The sequence below is a fragment of the Aythya ferina genome, assembly GCF_964211825.1.
Source record: "Aythya ferina genome assembly, chromosome: 24".
NCBI lineage: Eukaryota > Metazoa > Chordata > Aves > Anseriformes > Anatidae > Aythya > Aythya ferina.
In genome coordinates, this window is record NC_140322.1 from 4,349,009 (window position 1) to 4,368,470 (window position 19,462).

Sequence of the window (19,462 nt, forward strand, 5' to 3'; positions counted from 1 at the left end):
GCCATGCCACCACCGCGCTCCAGCCCCCAACCCGGGGGATGGACCCGGGATCTGCAGATATGGGGACATGGGGATGGGGACACGGGGATGGGGACACGGGGATGGGGTCCTGCAGATATGGGGACATGGGGATGGGGACATGGGAATGGGGACACAGAGATGGGGACATGGGGATGGGCATCTTCAGGGTTGGGGACAAGGGTATGGGGACACAGGGATGGGGACACGGGGATGGGGACAAGGGGATGGGGTCACGGGGTGGTGCACAACCCCACAGAGCAGCGCACAGCCACGCAGAGGGGTGCAGAGCGATGCACGGCCGTGCACAACCACGCACAATGGTGCAGGGCAGTGCCCGGCTCCACACAGCAGGGCACAAGCAACGGAGCACAGTGGTGCTGAGCAATGCACAACCACGCACGGAGGTGCACAGTGATGCACAAGCGTGTGCAGCAGTGCACAACCACGTGCAGCAGCGCTGAGCAATGCACGACCACGCGCAGCAATGCACAATCCTGCACAGCAGCGCTAAGCAATGCACCGAACAATGCAGGACCGTGCACAGCGGTGCACAACCACGCGCAGCAGTGCTGAGCAATGCACACAGCAATGCTCACAGCAATGCACACAGCAATGCACACAGCAATGCTCACAGCAATGCTCACAGCAATGCACACAGCAATGCACACAGCAATGCTCACAGCAATGCTCACAACCCCTCTCAGCGCTGCACAGCCACACGCCGCGGTGCACGGGAGCCCTCCCGTGGCAGTCCCGGCTCCTCTCCGCTCCCAGCACCCGGCCGGGCCCTGCCCAGCGGTGTCACCGCATCCATCCCACGCCACCGGGTGCTCCGACCGTCTGCAGGGCTCTCTGCATTTGCACTGCAAGCCCCTAGGGCTGATGTTTCCCCCTGCAGCAGAGCCGAGCCCCTTCCTCAGGGCAGTTTGGACCCCCCCGGCCCTGCCCCGATGCGCAGAGGCGTTGCACGTTATTTACCCCAGGGTTTGTGCAGTGCCCAGCACCCGTGGGTTTTCTTTCAAGGCCCGGCTCAGCCCTTTGCTCTGCAGCCCCCCCAGCTCCCTGCCCTGCTGGGGGGGCACGGGGAATTCACCTCCCCCCAGGAAGCAGGGCCATGGGGACAAACCAGGGCAGGGGGGCTTCCCCCACGGGGATGTGCAAATATTTTGCCTTTGGAAATAAATGGGAGCAGTAAAATTGCTTTTTTTTTTTTTTAATTTTTTTTTTTTCATATTTTGCTGGTGCAGTCTCCAGTTATAACAGTTTTTTGCCAGTATCCGTACGTTTGCCATGCCCAGACACCTCCTCAGGGCAGCCAAACCTTCAGCAGCATCCCCCAAATTAAGGCACGTCAATACCTCTTTCTCCATATCTCAGCTACCTAAATCTTTCCCTAAATCTCTGGGACACCCCCTCGGCCTCTTCCTGGTTACAAACACTCCTCACGTTGGACCCCGTTTTGGTGCCACCCTCTCGGTTTCCCTCCCACAAACCCGCAAGTCTCCCCAGCAGCAGAGCATGGCCAGGCATTACACACAAATGACCCATTTTTGGCCAAACTTCAGGGAAGAGCCCCAAAGCAGCACAAATAACAGCACAGGGCCTTGCTGCGGGGTCAGTAAGGTGATGGGGCAGGTAGTTTTTTCGGAAGTAATTGCAGGCAGGGAAGGTTTTACACCAGCTTTGAAGACACACGGGGACACTGCCAGGGATTCCGCACCTTCAGGCTGCTCGGGGAGGGAAAACAAGCGAAAAAAACACAGAGCCTGAAATTCCTCTGGAGGAAAGGTGTAAGGAATCCCCCCAAAAACAGAGGTGACCACAGCACCGCTTGGTTTGGGCAATAAGAGCAGAAAACAGGAAAGGGATGGGGCTGCTTGGAGCCAGATTTTGACCAAAGCAAGAATATAGCCCAAAAAATTCACCCAAAAAACGACAATGCTCATCTGTGGGGTGATTCCCAACCTACCCCTGAAACGGGAACAAATCCCAGCAGCAGGGCACAGCTCATGGTGGGGAGGGGCTCCAAATCCCAAGAGAAGGCAGCCCCAGACCCAAACATCCTCCTGCCCAGGAGGGAGCAGGGCTGGGGAAGCGACCCCCACGCACGGGGAGTGAGGTGGAGACCCCGAGCCCATCAGGCTCAGCACCGCGAGCATTAAGGGAAGGATGCAGCAGCAAACCCCGAGCTGCAGAGCAAAAGGAGAGGAAAAAAATCAGAGAGAGGAGCGCCAAAGTGAGCAGCGGACACCAGTGATGCTCAACAGGATCTCACGTTTATTATTGAGAAGTGATTAATGGTGAAAAGAAAGGCAACGCCCATTCCTCATTGGCTTAACAAGAAACTGAAGAAACATATTCACTACACATTTTACAATATTTTTTTTTGTCCAAAAATCATTTTCCTGTAAACAAAACAAGTTTTTTTTTTTTTACCGCTGTTCTCAGCTCTCAAATCAAATTAACCCAGACTTAATCTGTAATCCGTATAATGCACAAGAACAGAACATCTCTTAGGACTCCTAGTACTTGACTTTCGAGTAACAAAGGGTCAGCGAAAAATGAACCACCTTCAAGACACAACCTCGTGGACAATTTCTGCTCAATTCTTCTTAGGCCAAAACCCCAACTTCCTCGTCGGATCCCTCCTCTTCCAGGCCGGGGGGGTGGGGAGAAAAGAAAAAAGTTCCTCCACTTTCTGCGGTGGATGTCACAACTCGGTGTTCCAAGTGCAAATGTCAAAACCAGGGGAAGGAGGCGCGAGGGGGTGGAAGGAAGGGAAGCAGCGGGGTTTAAAAATTAGAGAAAAAAAGGCATATGCCACTTACGGACTTGAAAAATCCGAAAAAACATAGTAAAAAGACAAAAAACAAAGCGTATGCTCCAAAAATCACAACCAAAGCCAAAAGAAAGGGAACAGTTTTTTTTTTTTTAAACCTATGCTCTACCTAGAAGGGATTTTTTTTTTTTTTATTTTTATTATTATTTTAAGTCCTATGTCTTGTGAAATTCCAATACTTTTTTTTTTTTAAACTGCAAGTTTGTAAGAGTCACTTTGAAGTCAATGAAATTAAGAAAAAAAAAAGTCCTAATTCTCTCTGGGATATTTTTGCTCTTTCCTTCTCTCTCCGAGAGATAGCCGGGACGCAACCTCTGCTGCAGTCTCTGGGGGAGGAACGGTCTTTTACTTGACACGGCCTTGGCGTTCCTGCAAAAGCAAGAAGAAAAAAGGGGAAAAAAAGACACCAGGTTAGCCGAGCAGCTCTTACAAAACCACCAGGGTTGAGTTTGATTCACTGGTTTCACACGGCAGCATTTCAGCACACGGCAGGGACGTGTCTGGGGTGGGCGAGGTGAGCCTGAGACGTGCCGGTTGCTGGCAGGAGGCGCACGGGGCTCGGGGCCACCAGCTCAGCACCTGCCCCTTGAGGGATCCTCAACAGCAGAGCTCTGGTTTTGCCCTGCGAGCTGAGGAGCGCTGTCTCTGCCTTCTTCCCCTGGTGTTTCACGGGCTGGAGGCTCTCCCAGCGCCTGCAGACACCGCCTGCATCCCCTCCTCCAGCACTGAACACACACAGACCCCATCCAAACACCTGCCCCGTGCCAGAGAGGCAGCACAGCACCAAATAGCCCAGACCCCAGGGTCACCGTGTCACCTGCTGGGCAGATGGCCCCGTGTCGCCGGCTCTGCTGGGCTGGAGCCGAGCCAAACCCAGCAGCCTTGCCCAGAAGCAGCTCTGACTATCCCAAGGGATTAGGAGGTGCTGCCCAGCCCACCTTCAAAGCGCTGTTCCCAGGCACCACCTCCAAAAGGAAACCTGCCAACAGCTCACGGAGCCTCCTGGAAGCAGCACCTTGTGCCAGGAGCTGGCAGCACCAAGGAGGCTCCAGCTCCAGCTCCTCTGCGCTGGGTGCTGGGGCTGCTCCGTGCCCTGCTGCCCTCCCTGAGCACGGGGACAGCCAGCCCAACACAGCGCCGTGCACAGACCTGCCAGGGAGAGGGGCTGGACTCGAGCACACGCTTTCCAAGAGTATTTGCACTGCATCAGTCGACTTCACTCGGTTCTGCTCCGGTACGGCTGCCCGAACCTCCTGCAGGTGCTAAAAGATGCTGGCACTCAACTGCAAAAATCCAAGTACCGTGGTGCTGAGCAGAACGGCTCCATTCGTGGCTGTCCCCATGGTGCCCGGAGGTGCCAGCACCAGGCAGCCCCGAGGCCAGGGCACGCTGACAGCCTGGGACAGCTCTCCTCAGATAAACGGCCACAAAAAGTCCGACTTCCCAGAGGCAGAGGACACCCCCTCGGAAGAGGCTCTGCCAGATGTCCCCAAGCCTCCAGGCTAGAGCAGGGACGTGCCCGAACAGCTCCGTTTCGGGGTGGATCACAGCACCGCTCCTCCTCAGCCTGGTGTTCCATTTCAAAGCCTCCTCCTGCTCAGCACCAACCCAGCACCGTGCAGAACCACCACCTCCCTCCAGCAGCGCCTCCAGCAGCACCCAGAGCCTAATAGGAGGAGCAGGAGAAGGACACCAGCACGGACACATCCCTGCCTCCCTGCAGCCGATCCGTCAGCGACCGGAGCGCAAAAGGGATCAGTGATGAGTGGGATCCGGCTGCTGTCGCTCACACAGCGCCACGGGGCTGGCAGGCACCAAGCTCTGGTTAAGCAGAAGCCCTCCGGCATCACCCTGCTCAATCCTTGTGACACATCACAGCAGTCCCAACGCCACCAGCCAGGTCCCGATGCCACCAGCCGAAGGAGCGAGCGCAGCAGGCTGAGGACAGACCCCAGCCCTGCTGCAGGGAGCCAAAGCCAACAGAGGGCTCAGGAACCTGCACCCAGAGCTGATGCCAACGGGTGATAATCCCCGAACCCTGCAGCCAGACACCGGCCCCAAGAGACCAACACAGCTCCCTGAGCTCCTGCGCCTTGCCTCACACCTCCAGCAGCCCACAGCTCTCGCTGCAGCAGCACGGTGTTTGGTTCCCCAGCTCTCCTCTCGCACCCTGGATGTGATCCTGGCGAGGTACCGTGATGCAGAGCCAGATTTCCAGGGCTCTGTCCCCGAGGCAGGCTGCTGGCTCGGCTCGGACGTGAGGACTCGCAGCTCTCTGCTGCCTCAGACCTGCCCAGCACAGCCACGGATGAGGCTTCGCTTCTGTTGGGCTTATCTGCTCCACAGACAGCCCCGAGGCCTGGGTTACAAACCAAACGTGAGGTTTTCCTGCTGTGGGCATTAGGAAGCCGTGAGAGCTACAGAGAGGAGCTGCACCCGAGCCCGCCTCACACACCAGAACAGCGTCCAGCTTCCAGACACGGCTGTGCCTACACCTCCTGGTCACCAGGAGACAAGGGGAGACCTCCAAATAAAAGCAACTCCTTGCCAGAGCAGGAGACCTCCTGCTTTGCAGCTAAGATCCTGATGGAAAGCTAAGGGAGCAAAACCAACATCCACACAACCCCTAAAAGAAGAAACCAGCATCGCTGGGAACGCATGAGCCAAGCAGGGACACGACGAGCAGGGCTGAGCGGGCTCCTGCTGGCTCCGGGGCGCAGGCAGCAGCCGCACAGATCCCATCGAGGTGCTGGGAAGGGCAGAAATCCACCTCGTCCTCCTGCAGGGCACCCTCACTGCTCCCCACCAGTACCGGGGTGGGAAGCACGGGAAGCCTGCCACCTTCCTGCAGTCGGTGGCTCTGGGCACAGCAGCTCCTCTCGTTTCCAGCTCCAATTTCCCCATCGGGGCTCAGGGTGCTCGGCTCTGACCCATCTGCCACGCAGAAACCCTGCGGAGTGGGGAAGTAACAGCACAGATGAAAGGAAGGGGAGCAGGTAACCAGGTAACGTCAAATTCAAGCAAACGGCATCCCACGGCACTTACAGAGGCTCCCTGAGCTCTGTGCCAAAGTTTTCACCTACACCAGGATTTTTGGTGTTTTAAACAAAGTTGTGTTCCTCCCCATTTGGGTTCACAAGAAGCACGTTTCATGACTTGGGTTCCTCTACAGTCACAGCTCACACAAGGAGGATCAGCACCAGAAAATGAGCACCCCGTGCCCCTTCAGAAGAGGCAGGGCTCCCACCTGGATGGTTCAAACCCTTCAATATCTCACTTTTTGTACCCTCTGTCACACTGTGCGAGTGTCACGGTAAAGACTGACTAACCCTGTGCAGAGAATCTGGGGAGCTTTGCTGAAATCTGTGGTTCAAAAGAGCCCTTAAAAAATAGGAAAGAGCGAATAATGAAGTGACCACGTTTCCTGATGCTACTGTTCCATCCCAGGTAATAAAACAGCAGCCGAGTGTGAAGAACTGGAGGGCCTTGGGACAAAACCCAGCTGAACGCCGCAGTGAATTCGGTCTGCGTGGCTGAGATAAAGCCGATGACGCAGGTGGGAACAAACACTGCCCTAACCCCACGGCGACGGGCTCCGAGCTGCCAGTAAGGATCAGAAGCAAGGCTTGGTTTGATCCGTAGCGCTCGGAAAACACCCCCAATCAGAGCAAACACGTCCAGAACAGACCTTATCACCGGGCCTTGCTACGGCCCGAGCTGCGCCTGGGCCCCGAGCAGCGCCTGCTCCTCTCCACCTCCACGGGAGAACTGGAAAAGGGTTCAAAAAGGGCAGCAGGGACGAGCAAAAAAAGGGCAGGAGAGTTTCTACCTGCAGAGGCACCGGGCTGCAGCTCTTGCTCCTGGAGAAGAGACGGCCAAATGGGGTGGGAGAGCAGAGCAGGCACCGGCTGCACGCTGAGAGCTTTGAGCTTCTCCTCCTGCACGAGAACGAGGTGGCAGCTTCTTCCCAGAGCACCTCATTAAGCCGAGAAACTTGCTGCCACAGCGTCCTGAGGATGCTCAAAGAAGGCATCAAAACATGGGAAAAGGAAAGCCATCAGCTGGCAGAGACAAGGACACAACCCCTGAGCCCAGGAACTCCTGAGGTACAAGCTGCTAAAGGCGAGGGAGCCTTAGGAGATGGAGAAACACATGCTCGTGCTGTCCTCACAGCCATTTGCTCCTGACCACCTTACTGCTGGCTGCACGCAGAGCTGACTACCTGGAAAAAGAGCAAGGAGGCTCAAGGAACGCCTCCACGCATCCAGCAGAGCCCCGGGTCAGCCACCTCGCAACCCCCGGTGAAGATGCTCGATTTCTCCGTGCCAAGTGAAGGCTGCAGGGCCGCACACAGCCGAGCCACCCGCAGCCTTCTGTGCCTGCTGCTTGAAGGGGAACACGCAGCACCACTCACCGGAGCAGTCCGAGATCTCAACTCTTGTTTTTTTCCCTTTTTTTTCCCTTAAGCTCACCAGGAGCACAGCACTTGCAGCAGCTGAACGCAAACTCAGGCTGGCTGACAGCAGCCTAAAGGTTGAGCAATGGTCGGGACTTCGTGGTGTCCTCATTATCATCACACAATTAGGAGTTCTCTGAAGGTTTTACAGGAGGTGACACCAAGTCACGAGTAACAGCTGGGAGGACAGAGCCTTCCCCATGCACATGGAACAGGAAGAAGTCCCACTGCTTTAGTGTCAGGACTAGAAACGAGACGAAGCTGCAGTTAGATCTTGTCTCAAGTCTTCTAAGCCAATATTGCACTGTAAGAACCACTCTGCTGTTAACCACAGGAGAAAACCCTCAGCATTGTCCTTTTAATAAAGCAACTCTAGTGGTATGGAACCAGAAACAGGCTCCATCTCCAAGCTCTTCCTAGAGAACAGCTTGCAAAACCCCAGAGCTCTCCTGTGAGCTGCTCAGAGGGCCGATCACACGAGGTGTGTGCCCAGTAAGCACCTCCTGCTGGGCAGCTCGTCGCTGAAGGAGCTCTGAGGGGCTCTGCTCCAGCTGGGGAAGGCCAGAGGTAATCCCAGAGGTAAGAGCAGCCCTCCTGAGCAGAGCCTGCCTCGGACAACTCTGCCCCAGTACGAGCAGAGCAGCACTGGTTCACTCAGCACGCACCACAAAGGAACTGATTTAGGAACCCGTAAAGCCCCAGCCCAGCCACAACCAGGTACAAACAGGAATGTACAGGAAAATAAGAAGGCTCAAATGACTGCAGCTGAAACAGTCACACAGCACCCAACATGATGCCTCCTAGCTGAGCACTGGTCATGTAACACAGAAGAGAAGTGGCTCCTTGCAGGCAGAAGTGCTGCAGAATTACAATATTCCCCCTAACTCGGTGCACGAAGCTGCTCTTGATGTCCTGCACTGCCACAATGCCCGTGTATTGATGCACTTCAGCAGTTCTCCTAGGATCCTGGTCAGCTTTTAGGTGATGTCTTGTGACCCTGCACCTCTGCGCCAGGCAGCAGAGCAGAGCCATGCCCCACGCACGTAGGGAGAAGCAGCCGTTCATAAAATAACCTGAACCACAGGGCCTGGATCAGCAGCTGCTAACCTCGGAGCCAGCACCTTGCTCACAGCTCCTGAAGAAAGCCACCAGCACCGACATCCCCCATTCTCTCTCCTCGCAGCCCCAAACCTCCTCGCAGCTCCCAGGGAATCCACCAGCCACACGCAGCCCGGCTCAGTCGCTGAGGGAGGCACCAAGTCTTGGTTTTCCAGCCCTTCTCTTGAAGTCATCGCGCTCACAGTGCAGACACTTCACACGTTGGCAGGAGGATTAGGCCGGGGCATCCTGCAGCTCGGAGCTGGAAGGAGCGAGCAGCTGCTGGTGGCCTGCTGACCTGCAGACAGAGGCTCTCCATCTGATTACCGCTCCTCAACAGCTCCTCTCCCCACCTTCAGAAGCCACAAGCCGGCTCTAACGAGATGCTGACGGAGTCAGGAGCTGGAGCAGGCTCCCTCGCTGCAGGGCAAGGGCTCCCTGCTGCTCCTGGGTCAGGGCAGGGGGAGCTGAGCCTTCCCCTCCCGTTTTCTGCTGCCCCTAAGCAAAGCAAAACGTAACCGAGCTCCGGGAGATCACCGCTAAGTGCCCCGCAGCGCTGCCAGCAGGTATGGCTGTGGTGGTTTTACCAGACCCAGTACAATGGCACGCACAAAGCACTGCTGGTGGCAAACGGGGAGCAACGAGCTACGAGGGTATGCAGGAGGGGTGATGTTCATGCTACTGATGAACACAGACACATGTACAGGACTGGCAAGGCTGGGACTAAGCTGGGGGAAAGGCGGCGTGTTACCGAGCAGTGGAGGGCACTCGGTGCCTGTCCTGGTAAAAACCAGCTAAAAAGGGTCAGGATCTGGAGCAGAAACAGCAAACAGCCTCGGGATCGCTGGATAAAAGGGCCCACACGAGTGCAAGCAGCGTCCCCTTGCTGGCACAGCTGCCTGTGCCTGGATGTGCAGTGCCCACAAACCAAATCTGCTTCCCCTGCAGCCAGAAACGCTCTCCTGGGGAGATGGCAGAGCCAGACACAACACAGCATCAGCCAGGACAACCAGCAGAAGGAAAAGTGCAGGTGCATGCTACAGGAAATAAACCCACTCCTCCCTGCCCTCAGAGCCTACAGATGAAGAACTGAAGAGCTCTGCAGGAGGCACCAGGAGGCGTTCCCTTTCCCAGGGGCTGGGGAGCTGCCTGCTGGTGTCAGGCACAGCCCCGCTCCGTGTCCCTGCACCCTACCTGCTGTGGGGGCAGAGCCACGTGCCCCTACTGGAACTCCTTCAGCGCAGAAAGCAGCACGTTTGGGGAAGCAGCAGCCTCACGGTTCTGTTTGGAGGGGCACAGCCTCAGCACAGATCCCGACCCCGCACCGCTCGCCCCGACTCGATGCCAACCGGCCAAGGGCAGCCGGCCGCCCCGCAGGGAGGGGCAGGGCGCTTTGCATGCAATTTCCCTCCCCAAATCCCTGAAACCCGCAAGGAAAGTCCCCCAGTCCTGGCAAGGGGATGAGAGACCTGTGCTCAGCGCCCCTGGGAGCATGTTTTCTGGTTGTTTGTTCACCAAAGGTAAAGCCATCCTCCCCGGGAAGGAGCTGCTGACCCCCCCCACAAACCCTGCTGGCTTTCCAGAAGCCCTGCACTGCTCCAGCCAGGGTCACACCGGCAGTCGGCTTCATCCCTTGGGCACAAACACCTGAACCCTTTCAAAAATGGATTTAGTAGAGCAAAGCAAGACCTCGAAAGAAATCTGAGGGCAGAGGCGAGGACAAGAGCACGATTGCAGCGCCTCCAGCACCGCTGAACCTCCCCTCACCGGCCAGAGGGAACAGCACCAACCCCCAGAGATATTTTTCATATGACTTCTGGGGACTATTTTGGGGAATTCTAGAGCAGCGACATCAGCAGGGAGCTGTAGCAAAGGATCCTGGAGGGTTCCCAGGCTTGCACAAGAGCTCGCCCATCTGCTCGGCCGGCGAGCACGGATCCAACTGCAAAGGTTTTGGCAAGCTGGGAGCCGAGTGCGACAACCGAGCCCAGCGGAGACATTTCAGCTCCAGGGGAGAGGAATGCAGGAATTACCGTGGCATCGCCACCCCAGGACTGGTGGTGGAGACAAAGAGCTCGTTGCAGTGGGATTTCCCCGACACAAAAGCAGCCTGACACACCACGGGCAGGGAGGCAGCGCCGCAGCCCCAGGAGCATTTTAACTTTCCACTGCCCCGGCTGCGCTCTCTGATTACTCTTCTTTTTCCAGGTGACTCGCTGAGGTGTCCCAACGCAGGCACGGTGTGGGGCTGGGGTTTTTTCTGGTTCTTTTGTTGTTGTTTTTTTGCCACCCGCAGCCCCAGGGTGCCTGTCAGCACCCACCCTGCAGCCACTCCTCAGCGAGGGCGCACGGCAGCGGTCACAGAAACCCCAACCCTCCCCGGGGCCGCGGCACAGAGCCCTCCGAGAGGTCAAAACGCTGCAAGAAAAGCCCCGAAATGCTGCAAGAAAAGAGCCACTCACTTCCTCCGTGCCGGATGTCACAGGGCAGCGGCCCTCCGCATGCCCCACGGTGAGTCAGCAGCCGAAAGCAAACTTCACGAATTCCTCCTTGCCTCCTGCTCCCGGAGGAGGATTTGCAGCATTTCCATTTCCTAACGGCCACTTCTGCACTGGAGCAGCGCCGGCAGCACCGGGAGGGAGGCGCCCAACGCCTGCTACTGTGGCCGCTTTGACCCCACCAGGCGGGAGCACCCCAAAAAATCCGAGGCTTGCTGGGGACAGGCTGCAAGGCCCAGCTGAGGAGACGGGCAGGGATGTTTTGCATTTTAAAGGAAACTGCCAAGTCCCTATTTTTAATATCTTACTCATTTTCAAGCCCTTGTAAGCTAGCAAACAGCAGACCACGTGCCTGGCCCCTTTACCCCTCTGTTCTCTTCCTTCTTCCCACCCCCTTGCATCTCCCCACGACAATTTTCTTTCTGTCCCTGCCCAGATGCCGGGCAGGTGAGGACCCCACTTCCCGCAGCACCCCCCAACGCCCACCCCGCTCACAGCCTCAGCTGAGAAAGGAGAAAGAGAAAGGCTGGATGGAAAGCAAGCAATGCTCGGATGTGAGGTCACACAGCGCATCCAGGTCCTCACAGAGAGCAAGCTCAGGTGTGAAATGAAGAAATCCTCCTCTCCCCCTGCCCTGCGGCTCCTTCCTCCCCTACAGATTTCCTTCAGGCACTGCAAATGCTTGAGGCTCTGAGATGGGACCACCTCTGGTGATGCTCCAAGTAAATACAACAAGAAATTAAGGTGTTCACTGCCGTGGTGAGCAGCTGCAGCTCCCGACTCAGTTCTCCAGCTGCTGGTGGAAGATTCCCCAGCGCTGAAGGTGCAGAGCCCACCCGAGGGCTCGGCAGCCCTCCAGGAGCTGTGCCGGGGCTCAATTTTAATCACTGCTGTGATCAAATCCCAGCAGAGCCCCGCTGCAGAGCGGGTCAGCCGCAGGTGATTCTAACACGAGCGCACCCAGGCTCGCCGCTCACTGAATTTCCTCCCAAATCAGAGTTTGGGAACAATTTCCAGCCCTCCCCGTGAACAAACAGGGGTGACAGCAGGCTTCGGGGTGGCAGACCCACATGGCAGGGCACGGCCACACCGTGCCGGTGCCAGCCGACCGGCCTCAGGTCCTACCCCTCGCTGCCAAAGGAACAGAACGACCCGCGCCGCCTCCACGGGAGAGGACGAGCGCTCACGGCCTTAAATTGCTGCAAGGGAGATTTAGGTTGGGCATTAGACAAAGCCTGCTGCCGGGAAGGATAATTAAGCGCGGGGCTGGATTGCCCGGGGAGGGCCAGGAGCTGCTGCAAGCGGAGGTTTTACGAGCGGTGGGGAACATCTGCCAAAGCCTCCACCGCCCCCAAAGCCCCCCCTGATCTCCCACTCTGCGCCATCCCGACCCCGGAGCTGACCACGGGGTGAAAATGGGTTTTGTACAGAGCGTGGTGCTGCAAAGTCTAGGATCTGCAGCAACTGAAGGGCAGCAGACCACCAGCAGGGCCAGCACGAGCTTCCTCACCCCACTCTGCCAGGAGGCACCCAGCTCTGGCAGCACCCCTCCGCACCCCCTTGGCCAGCAGATTGCCTGTGTGAGCACACAGCCAGCCAAAAAGCCCCCAAAAAGCCCCCCGATGCCCAAACTCGCCCACGCACCCCATGCCTTCAGGCCACAGACCCCATCCGCGGCACGGCAGCCCGCCTCCTGCCCCACAGGACCCCGCCGGGCAGACCCAGGCGTTACCTTTTTGACATTTTCCTCCTCCTCCTGGCGTTTCTCATAGTGTGAGAAGTCATCGAAGATGGAGGTGGTGTGCTTGTAGGTGGCAATGATTTTCAACACCTGCTTAGCCTTTTCCAGAGGCACCTCCTGAGTGTCCCTGGAGTTGGTCACTGGTTTATTCTCGTTGTTCTCTAGGCGGATGTGCCGCAGCTGGCTGTTGGGAACGTCCTTCACAAAAATCCACCTGACATCAAAACGTCCCTTCCACTTGTCCTGGGACCACACCCCCGCGCACGTGTTGTAGTCCACAGCGGATTTCATCTCTGCTACCCCGCAGAAGTGACCGCTCCCGTTGACGCTGAACAGTAAGTAAACGGGGCCCTTCCCGTTCATGGAGCGGTAGGCGGCATCCAGTCTCTTGTTGCCGTGCTCCGTGCTGCACCAGATGTTGTATTTGATGGACCGGTGGATATCGTCCTCCGAGTAACTCTTGATGATGAACACCCGCCCGTGCTTGGGGTTCCAGTCGAAATCCTTGGGGTTGTAGTTGTTGATGGACCTCAGCTTCTCCAGGACCGGGTGAGGCTCCAACGGGGCGGACCCGGAGCCGGCCTGAGCCTGCCCCGCTCCTCCGCCACCTCCGCCGCCGCCGTCCGCCCCGTTTTGGCCGAAGCCGGTGCCGCGGTTGCGGGGGGCCACCCAGCGGGCGGGCTGCGCCCCCTGCTGCGGCACCGCCAGCGGGGTGGGCTGCGGTGGGGGCAGCGGCTGGGGCTGCTGCTGCTGCTGCCCGGCCGAAGCCTGCGCCACCACCGGCGGGCTGCCGCTCATCTGCTGCCCCACGGGCTGGGGGGACGCCTGGGGGGGCTGCTGAGCGATGGTGGGGACCAGAGCCTGCGAGGGGGCTTTGGGCACCGGCCCTTTGTTGTCCCAAGTCCCGATATCCATGTTGTGTTTGATGGGGGGCGGCGGGAGGCTGGAGCCCGCCAGCCCGTTCTTGGTCTTCAGCTTGGGCTGCTGCTTGGCCGGCTTGCTGGCGATGTCGGCCCAGGACGCGGGTTTCGGGGGAGCGATGGTGGCCGGGGGCAAGCTGCTGGAGGCCACGATGTTACTGGCCATGGAGCCGCTGCCGACGGCCGAGCCGACCACTTTGGGGACGTTGCTCGCCACCTCCGTGCTGCCCAGCTTGAGGGCGGCCATGCCCTGGTCGATGGCGTTCATGCCCGGAGCCTTGTTCAGGGTCTCGCTGGCGAAGGCGGACTGCCCGTCGATCATGGCTCCCCCCAGCGAGCTGGGGGCGTAGGCGTAGTTGCTGCTGTAGCCGGAGCTCTGAGTGGATTGTCCCTGAGAACTGTTGTTGCCCCAAGCCGAGAAGTCGATCCCGCTGGGGAAGAAGTTAAAGCCGTGCTGCCCCAGGAACGGGGTGCTGCCGAGGGCCCCCGGCTGCCCGAACATGGCATCGGGGAGGAAATGGGGCTCCCCGTTGCTCAGCTGTCCGTACGAGGTCAGGTAGGGCATGGGGGGGTCGCCCCCCGTGGACCAGGCAGCCTCGCCCAGGGAGTAGGAGAAGCCGATGGAGGGGCTGTAGTAGTTGGGCAGGTAGGAATCGGACATCGCAGTGTAGGCATTGTTCTGCAAAACAGAAAGCGAGCGCTGAGCGGTTAGGACCAGCAGAAGAAGCTTCCAGGGACCAGGACTAGAAGCTGTTTTGCCTTCCTGTGCCCAACCCTCCCTGCCCTGGGGCCGGGCAGGCAAACAGGCCCGGCCCCAAAGCACCTCCAGCAGCAGCTTTGCTGCCAGATGAAGCACAAAGGCTTCGCCAGCTCCTGGTGCTAGGAGAGCACACGGTGCTCCTCACACACGGTGCAGACTGCTCGCTGGGGCTGCCTCGGAGATTCTGCTCAGGCTGTGAATGGAGCATCTTACCTAGCACAGTGTTATCTTCTGTTTCTCCTACCTGCTAGGGAAGAGGGATTTTCTCACCTGGGAACGTACGTGTCAGAGCTCGTTCTGTTTGATGCAGGGTTTGGGGGAAGGAGGCAGAGAAGTGGAATACACGGGGTGAAGGGCACTGCCGAAATCACAAATGTCCCTTGCTGCTTCTAGCACAAGTCCCTTCCTCAAACTTACCACCCAGAACTGCTTTATCCCAACAACCCAACTGTTAGAGTTCAAAATATTCCAAGAACTCGCAAACGAACCAGGATTTAATGCCTCATCTTTGGGATACCAGCTGCTCTGCTGCTGCAAGCACATCCTAAAAACACCTGGAGATGGGGAGTGATCAATAACATCTCATCCTCATGGCGTGGTGACCACGACAGCATGAGCAAGCAGGCTGCAGAGCAGAAAAAAAAAGCTGCTCTGTGCTCCAGTCTCCCTTTTAACATCCAAATAGCCTTTAGGTTATGAAAACAAGTGCTTAATTTTACAATTAGGAAACTCTCAGACATGACTAAGATTTGCTTCCACGAACAACATCTGTCATTTCGTACTCAAAGCTGGGTCCCCCCCGGGGAGCTGTTAAAGCCTCGCTAATGGACATTATCAGCTGGTAATTTGAACCTGGGTGCAGACGGCCTGGTGCTACGCAGCCGCTCACATGCCAACCCGATGCAGATGAGAAGTTCAGTTCCCATTTGAAAGCTTGGCTTGCAGCAGGCTCTACTCCATTTTTCGTTGAATCACATTTCCACGTGCCAAGCGGCTCCCCCAGGACTTCACGCCGTGCCCAAATCCACAGAGGCTCTCAAGATGGCTCGGGCATCCTCCAGAAATAGCTTTGCCTCTGCGCCTTCCACGGGGTTGAATGGAAGCAACAGGTTTGGGGCTAACGGGGTCAGCCTCAGCTTCCCCCAGATTAATAGGTATTAAATTCCCCCTGTTTTCAGTGTTCGGGGTGGAACGGGGCTCTCAAGATCCCTGGTTACAATCCCTTAATTCAAATAGCAGAGACAAAGCTTGTTTCCCTGTGTAAAACTAAAAAACTTTCTGTGCTACTTCGCAGTGTGACTGCAGGGAAGCTCCGAGCCCGTCACTCCTGCCCGTCTGCCCAGACATTACCGACATGAACTCCCATCCCAGGCACGGTTTCAGTAATTGAGGAACTCAGTCCTGCTAACCCAAACCACCCAACGGTCTTGAGGGCTCCATCTGCCCAAAAATACGAACGGCAACACTGACTCTAAGGGGTGGTTTGCAAGGCAAATGAAGGAACTTCACAAATAATTACTATTTGGAACCAGCAAAGTGCCTTGCCCTCACCTAAAAGCTGCAGGCAGCGCAGAGCAGAGCTCAGCTCCCTCTCTGCAGGCTCCTCCTTCGGAGCCAGCCGAACACCCGGCCCCCTGTCACCTCCAAACATTTCCTCGTGTGCTGCCTGACGTTGAACTTGAAGGCAGCCCGCTGCAGCCCGGGCTGGAGCAGAGGAGTTAATGAACTCCTAATTAGCAGGTGAGAGCTGGCAGCTCGGTGTGTTTGCAACAGGCCCGCTGCTGCTCACTGCCTCGATTTCCACAGCCGTGCTTCGCCATCAAGCAGCACCTCGCTCTGCTGCACTGCACTTGCACAACTGACACTGATTAGCATGCAAATAAAGCCTCATCAGCTTTTAATTCTCTCCGATGACTAAGACTTCACATACAGTTATTTCCTCAAATTCGCTATCCCTCTGCGTCTCCACCTCAGACCAGAGGCTGGGGCTTATTTACTGCTGCTGCTCAGCTTCTGGGGCTGGTTTTTGAAATGAAAAAGAGTCACTGACCGTGTACCTGAGCTCTGAAACGTGCAGCAACATCACGTCCCAGGCTGCCAGGCCAGCAACAAGCACCTGAAATAGCAGCTCTCCAATTAAAGGCCAGGAAACTTTACAGCGTGGTTACCTCGTGCTGCTGGAGAGGGCTCAGCCAGCAGAGCTCTCGTGCTGTGCTGCAGCAGTTGGCTGAATTTGATTCGTTTCTCAGTCTCAGCTCCCTTCCCACCTTCAGAAGAGGGGCGCACACCTTCCTGCTTCTCTATCAGGAGCCTGGCTCGGCGGCTCAGCAGCTCTGGTCACCTCCAGACTCACCCCCAGGTTCTGGATTTTTATTATCAGGAGCCTCACGATACAGATGAGAGGTGACAAGAAGTGAAGAGCATCACAGTGCAGTAAAAAAAAAAAAAAAAAAAAAGGAAAGGAACCAACAACTTCAACTTACCCTAAAGTTTCAGTCAAAATCAACACAGCTGCTTTACCTCACTCCTGCTGAATGTCTAGGGCAACAGCTCTGGTTCAGCTCCTCACTTTTAAAAAACAATTTTTCCAGTTTGTGACACAAAAAGAAACTTTCAGATAGGTACCAAGCACACAAAATGAAGTAAAATATTGTTTTGCTTCTAATATTGCAGTTACTGTCATGCTATTTAGGAAATTTAAATGAAACTATGCTCTGTAGGAAACACTTCCACTGCCAGATGGAGGTTACAAATTGGTGATGTTGGTCTTGGGGCCAAAAAAAAAACCAAAAGACTATGACCATTAAGTGATAGGGCAAGGAAAATAGCTAATTTTAGTCAAGACTTGAAAAAGTCAGCCCGCTCTCTCACCCTACACAGTTCAGGCTCGTAACGTTTTAGGGAGCTGAACGCAGCGAGTTACCTTCACAGGCCGAATGCTGAAGGGTACGGACAGGGAACTTGGCCTCAAGTTTTTAGAGGAACTAGAAAAATACCTGTTGAATATTTAACTGAGATAGAAACCTGCTCCTGCGTTCCAACAAAACATGTGGCACCTTTATCTGAAAAAAAAAATACACTGACTAGTAAATATGATTTAAAAAAATACAGAAAGGGAGAACCGAGGCAGCTTATTTTCACTAATCACAGCAGGAGAGGGAAAAGAAGCCAAGGGAACCAACTCAGGGCCCCGCTCTGCCTACAGATGTTTATCTGTAATGCCCACTGGTAACGTCTAATCAGCTGAACTCCATCTGCTGCGTGTCGCTCTCCTGCTCCGAAGACAGACCAGTTACCAACAGAGATAATCTGAAGGAACAAGGTAAGAGGGGAAGGATCGGGAAGGCTGACTCTCCGAAGCTGGTCACAGTCTGCAGCCCAACTCTACCTCGAGCTCTAACAAAGTCTTCACAGCCTTTATCACACGAAGGTTCCGCGGGCTTTTTTTTGGTGAAAATTTGAGGGGGGAAAAAAAAAAAACAACCCTTGACGTGCATTTTCAGTTTACTTGGCAGAGATAAGAGCCCCGATAGTATCCTCCCAAAGCCTCCAGAGCACAGCAGCGTTTTGTGAAGCAGTTTCACAATGCAGCAGAGTGCATCTGCTCGTAGGGGATAAAGAACCACACACAAGCAAGGAAACAAGGTCAAAACAGTAAAACTGAAAGATCAGAAACGCTAACTTGGAGACAGTTGATCGCTACTGTTAAAAAGGAGCTGAATCCAACCCTAGGGGGTCCCCACACCCCAAAAGGTTGCTAACGGCTTTAGTCCTCACCCACCGGGGGCTGTTTCTTTTTTTTGCCTGGGGAGCTGCAGGTGTAAAAGCCACGTTTATCGGGCGAGCAGAACGCCCTGGGGACGGCAGACACGAGGATGCCAGCCCTGCCTCGGCAGCCAGGAGCAGCAGGAAACCACCGGGCTCCCGGCGCTTCCTGCCCGCTGCAGGTACTCTTACTCACCGGCCTGGCCTGGGGGCTCAAGTAGGGCTCAAAGTCGTCATCGTTTAAGCCATCCTTCTGGTGCACGGAGCCGTTTTGCACTGGGGGAGAGATTCGGGGCGTTACAGAGCTCCGCCACGGCCCCGCCGGGCGCTACGAGGCCGCCCTGCTGCCACAGCCCCTGCCCGAGAGCTTCCCCCAGCCCCACGCACAGAGCGCCTTCACACTCCTGCAGCAGGCCAGCTTTTATTTCACTTATTTTATTTACTTAGCGGCCCTTCTTCCTTTCCCCAGCAGTTTTCCTCCTCCCCCAAACCCTTCAGCTCACGGCCACGCTGCCCGGGACTGTTTTAGCCGAGCACTTCCCACCCCCGAGCCCCAAGTTCCCCCGGAGTCACAAGCTCCCAACCGGACCCGGTGCCCCCCCCAGCATCCCCCTGTACCTCCCAGTGTTCCCAGTACCGCCCAGTATTCCCAGTACCCCCCCATAACCCCAGCACCATCAGATACCCCAAACCCCTCACTATCCCCCAGCATTCCCATTACCCCCCCCGTTCCCCCCAGTGCCCCCCACACCCCCGGTACCCCCCAGCGCTCCCAGTACCCCGTGGCCCCGCTCCCCCCGGTTCTCCCCACACCCCCCAGTACCCCCCACACCCCCGGTACTCCCCCGGCGCCCCCCTCACCTTTATTCCCCTGCCCTTTGGGTCTCTGCGGGAGAGAAGAGCGCGGCGGTGAGCGGGGCAGGCCCAGGCCGCGGGGAGGCCGCCGCTAGGCCCCACCGGGCCGCGGCCTGCAAAAAGGGGGGGGTCGGGAAAGGGGGCGTGTGGGGAGATGGGGGGGGGTCGGCGAGGCCCCTACCTGCTCCAGGAGGCTGCTGGCCGACATGGCGGCTCCGCGGCGGGGCTGCGGGCGGGGCGGGGCGGGGCAGCGGCGGCTTTGTCCGGGAGCGGGGCTCGGGGCGCGGCCGCCTTTGGAGGACTCCGGGCCGGCGGCGGCGGCGGCGGAAGGGGGCTGCTGGGGGGGCGACGCTCTAGGCGAGCGGCCCCCTCCTCGCCTCCCCCCCCTCCTCCTCCTCCTCCTCCTCCTCCCTGCCCCTCTGGCCTCTGCTTCCGGTCCGCGTCTCTATGGCCCCGGGCCCGCCGCGCTCGCGCCCACACACGCGCGCGCGCGCTCCCCCCCCCCACCC

General features: G+C 57.1%; 1 protein-coding gene across 3 annotated transcripts; it reads right to left on the bottom strand.

The window, feature by feature from the left end:
* Nucleotides 1–2,275: 2,275 nt before the first annotated feature.
* On the bottom strand, nucleotides 2,276–19,342 carry YTHDF2 (YTH N6-methyladenosine RNA binding protein F2). 3 transcript variants are annotated; one of them, XM_084497319.1, is made up of 5 exons: nucleotides 19,135–19,342; nucleotides 18,960–18,984; nucleotides 18,295–18,374; nucleotides 12,645–14,252; nucleotides 2,276–3,229 (listed from the first exon to the last, which is right to left on the bottom strand). In XM_084497319.1, the coding sequence occupies exons 1-5, from the start codon at nucleotides 19,159–19,161 to the stop codon at nucleotides 3,206–3,208; spliced, it is 1,764 nt and encodes a 587-aa protein (XP_084353445.1). In that variant the 5' UTR covers nucleotides 19,162–19,342; the 3' UTR covers nucleotides 2,276–3,205. The 3 variants fall into 3 exon arrangements, with proteins under 3 accessions (XP_084353445.1, XP_084353446.1, XP_084353447.1); XM_084497320.1 differs by lacking the exons at nucleotides 18,295–18,374; nucleotides 18,960–18,984; nucleotides 19,135–19,342 and adding an exon at nucleotides 16,502–17,305; XM_084497321.1 differs by lacking the exons at nucleotides 18,295–18,374; nucleotides 18,960–18,984; nucleotides 19,135–19,342 and adding an exon at nucleotides 15,186–16,444.
* Between the last annotated feature and the right edge of the window lie 120 nt (nucleotides 19,343–19,462).

Coding starts and splice junctions, on each gene's coding strand:
- YTHDF2 (XM_084497319.1), bottom strand. CDS start 19,161: ATGTCGGCCAGCAGCCTCCTGGAGCAG. Junction 14,253..18,294: donor TGAGCCCCCAGGCCAGGCCG/GTGAGTAAGAGT, acceptor TCTGTTTTGCAG/AACAATGCCTACACTGCGAT. Junction 3,230..12,644: donor AGGAGGAAAATGTCAAAAAG/GTAACGCCTGGG, acceptor TTGCTTTTGCAG/GAACGCCAAGGCCGTGTCAA.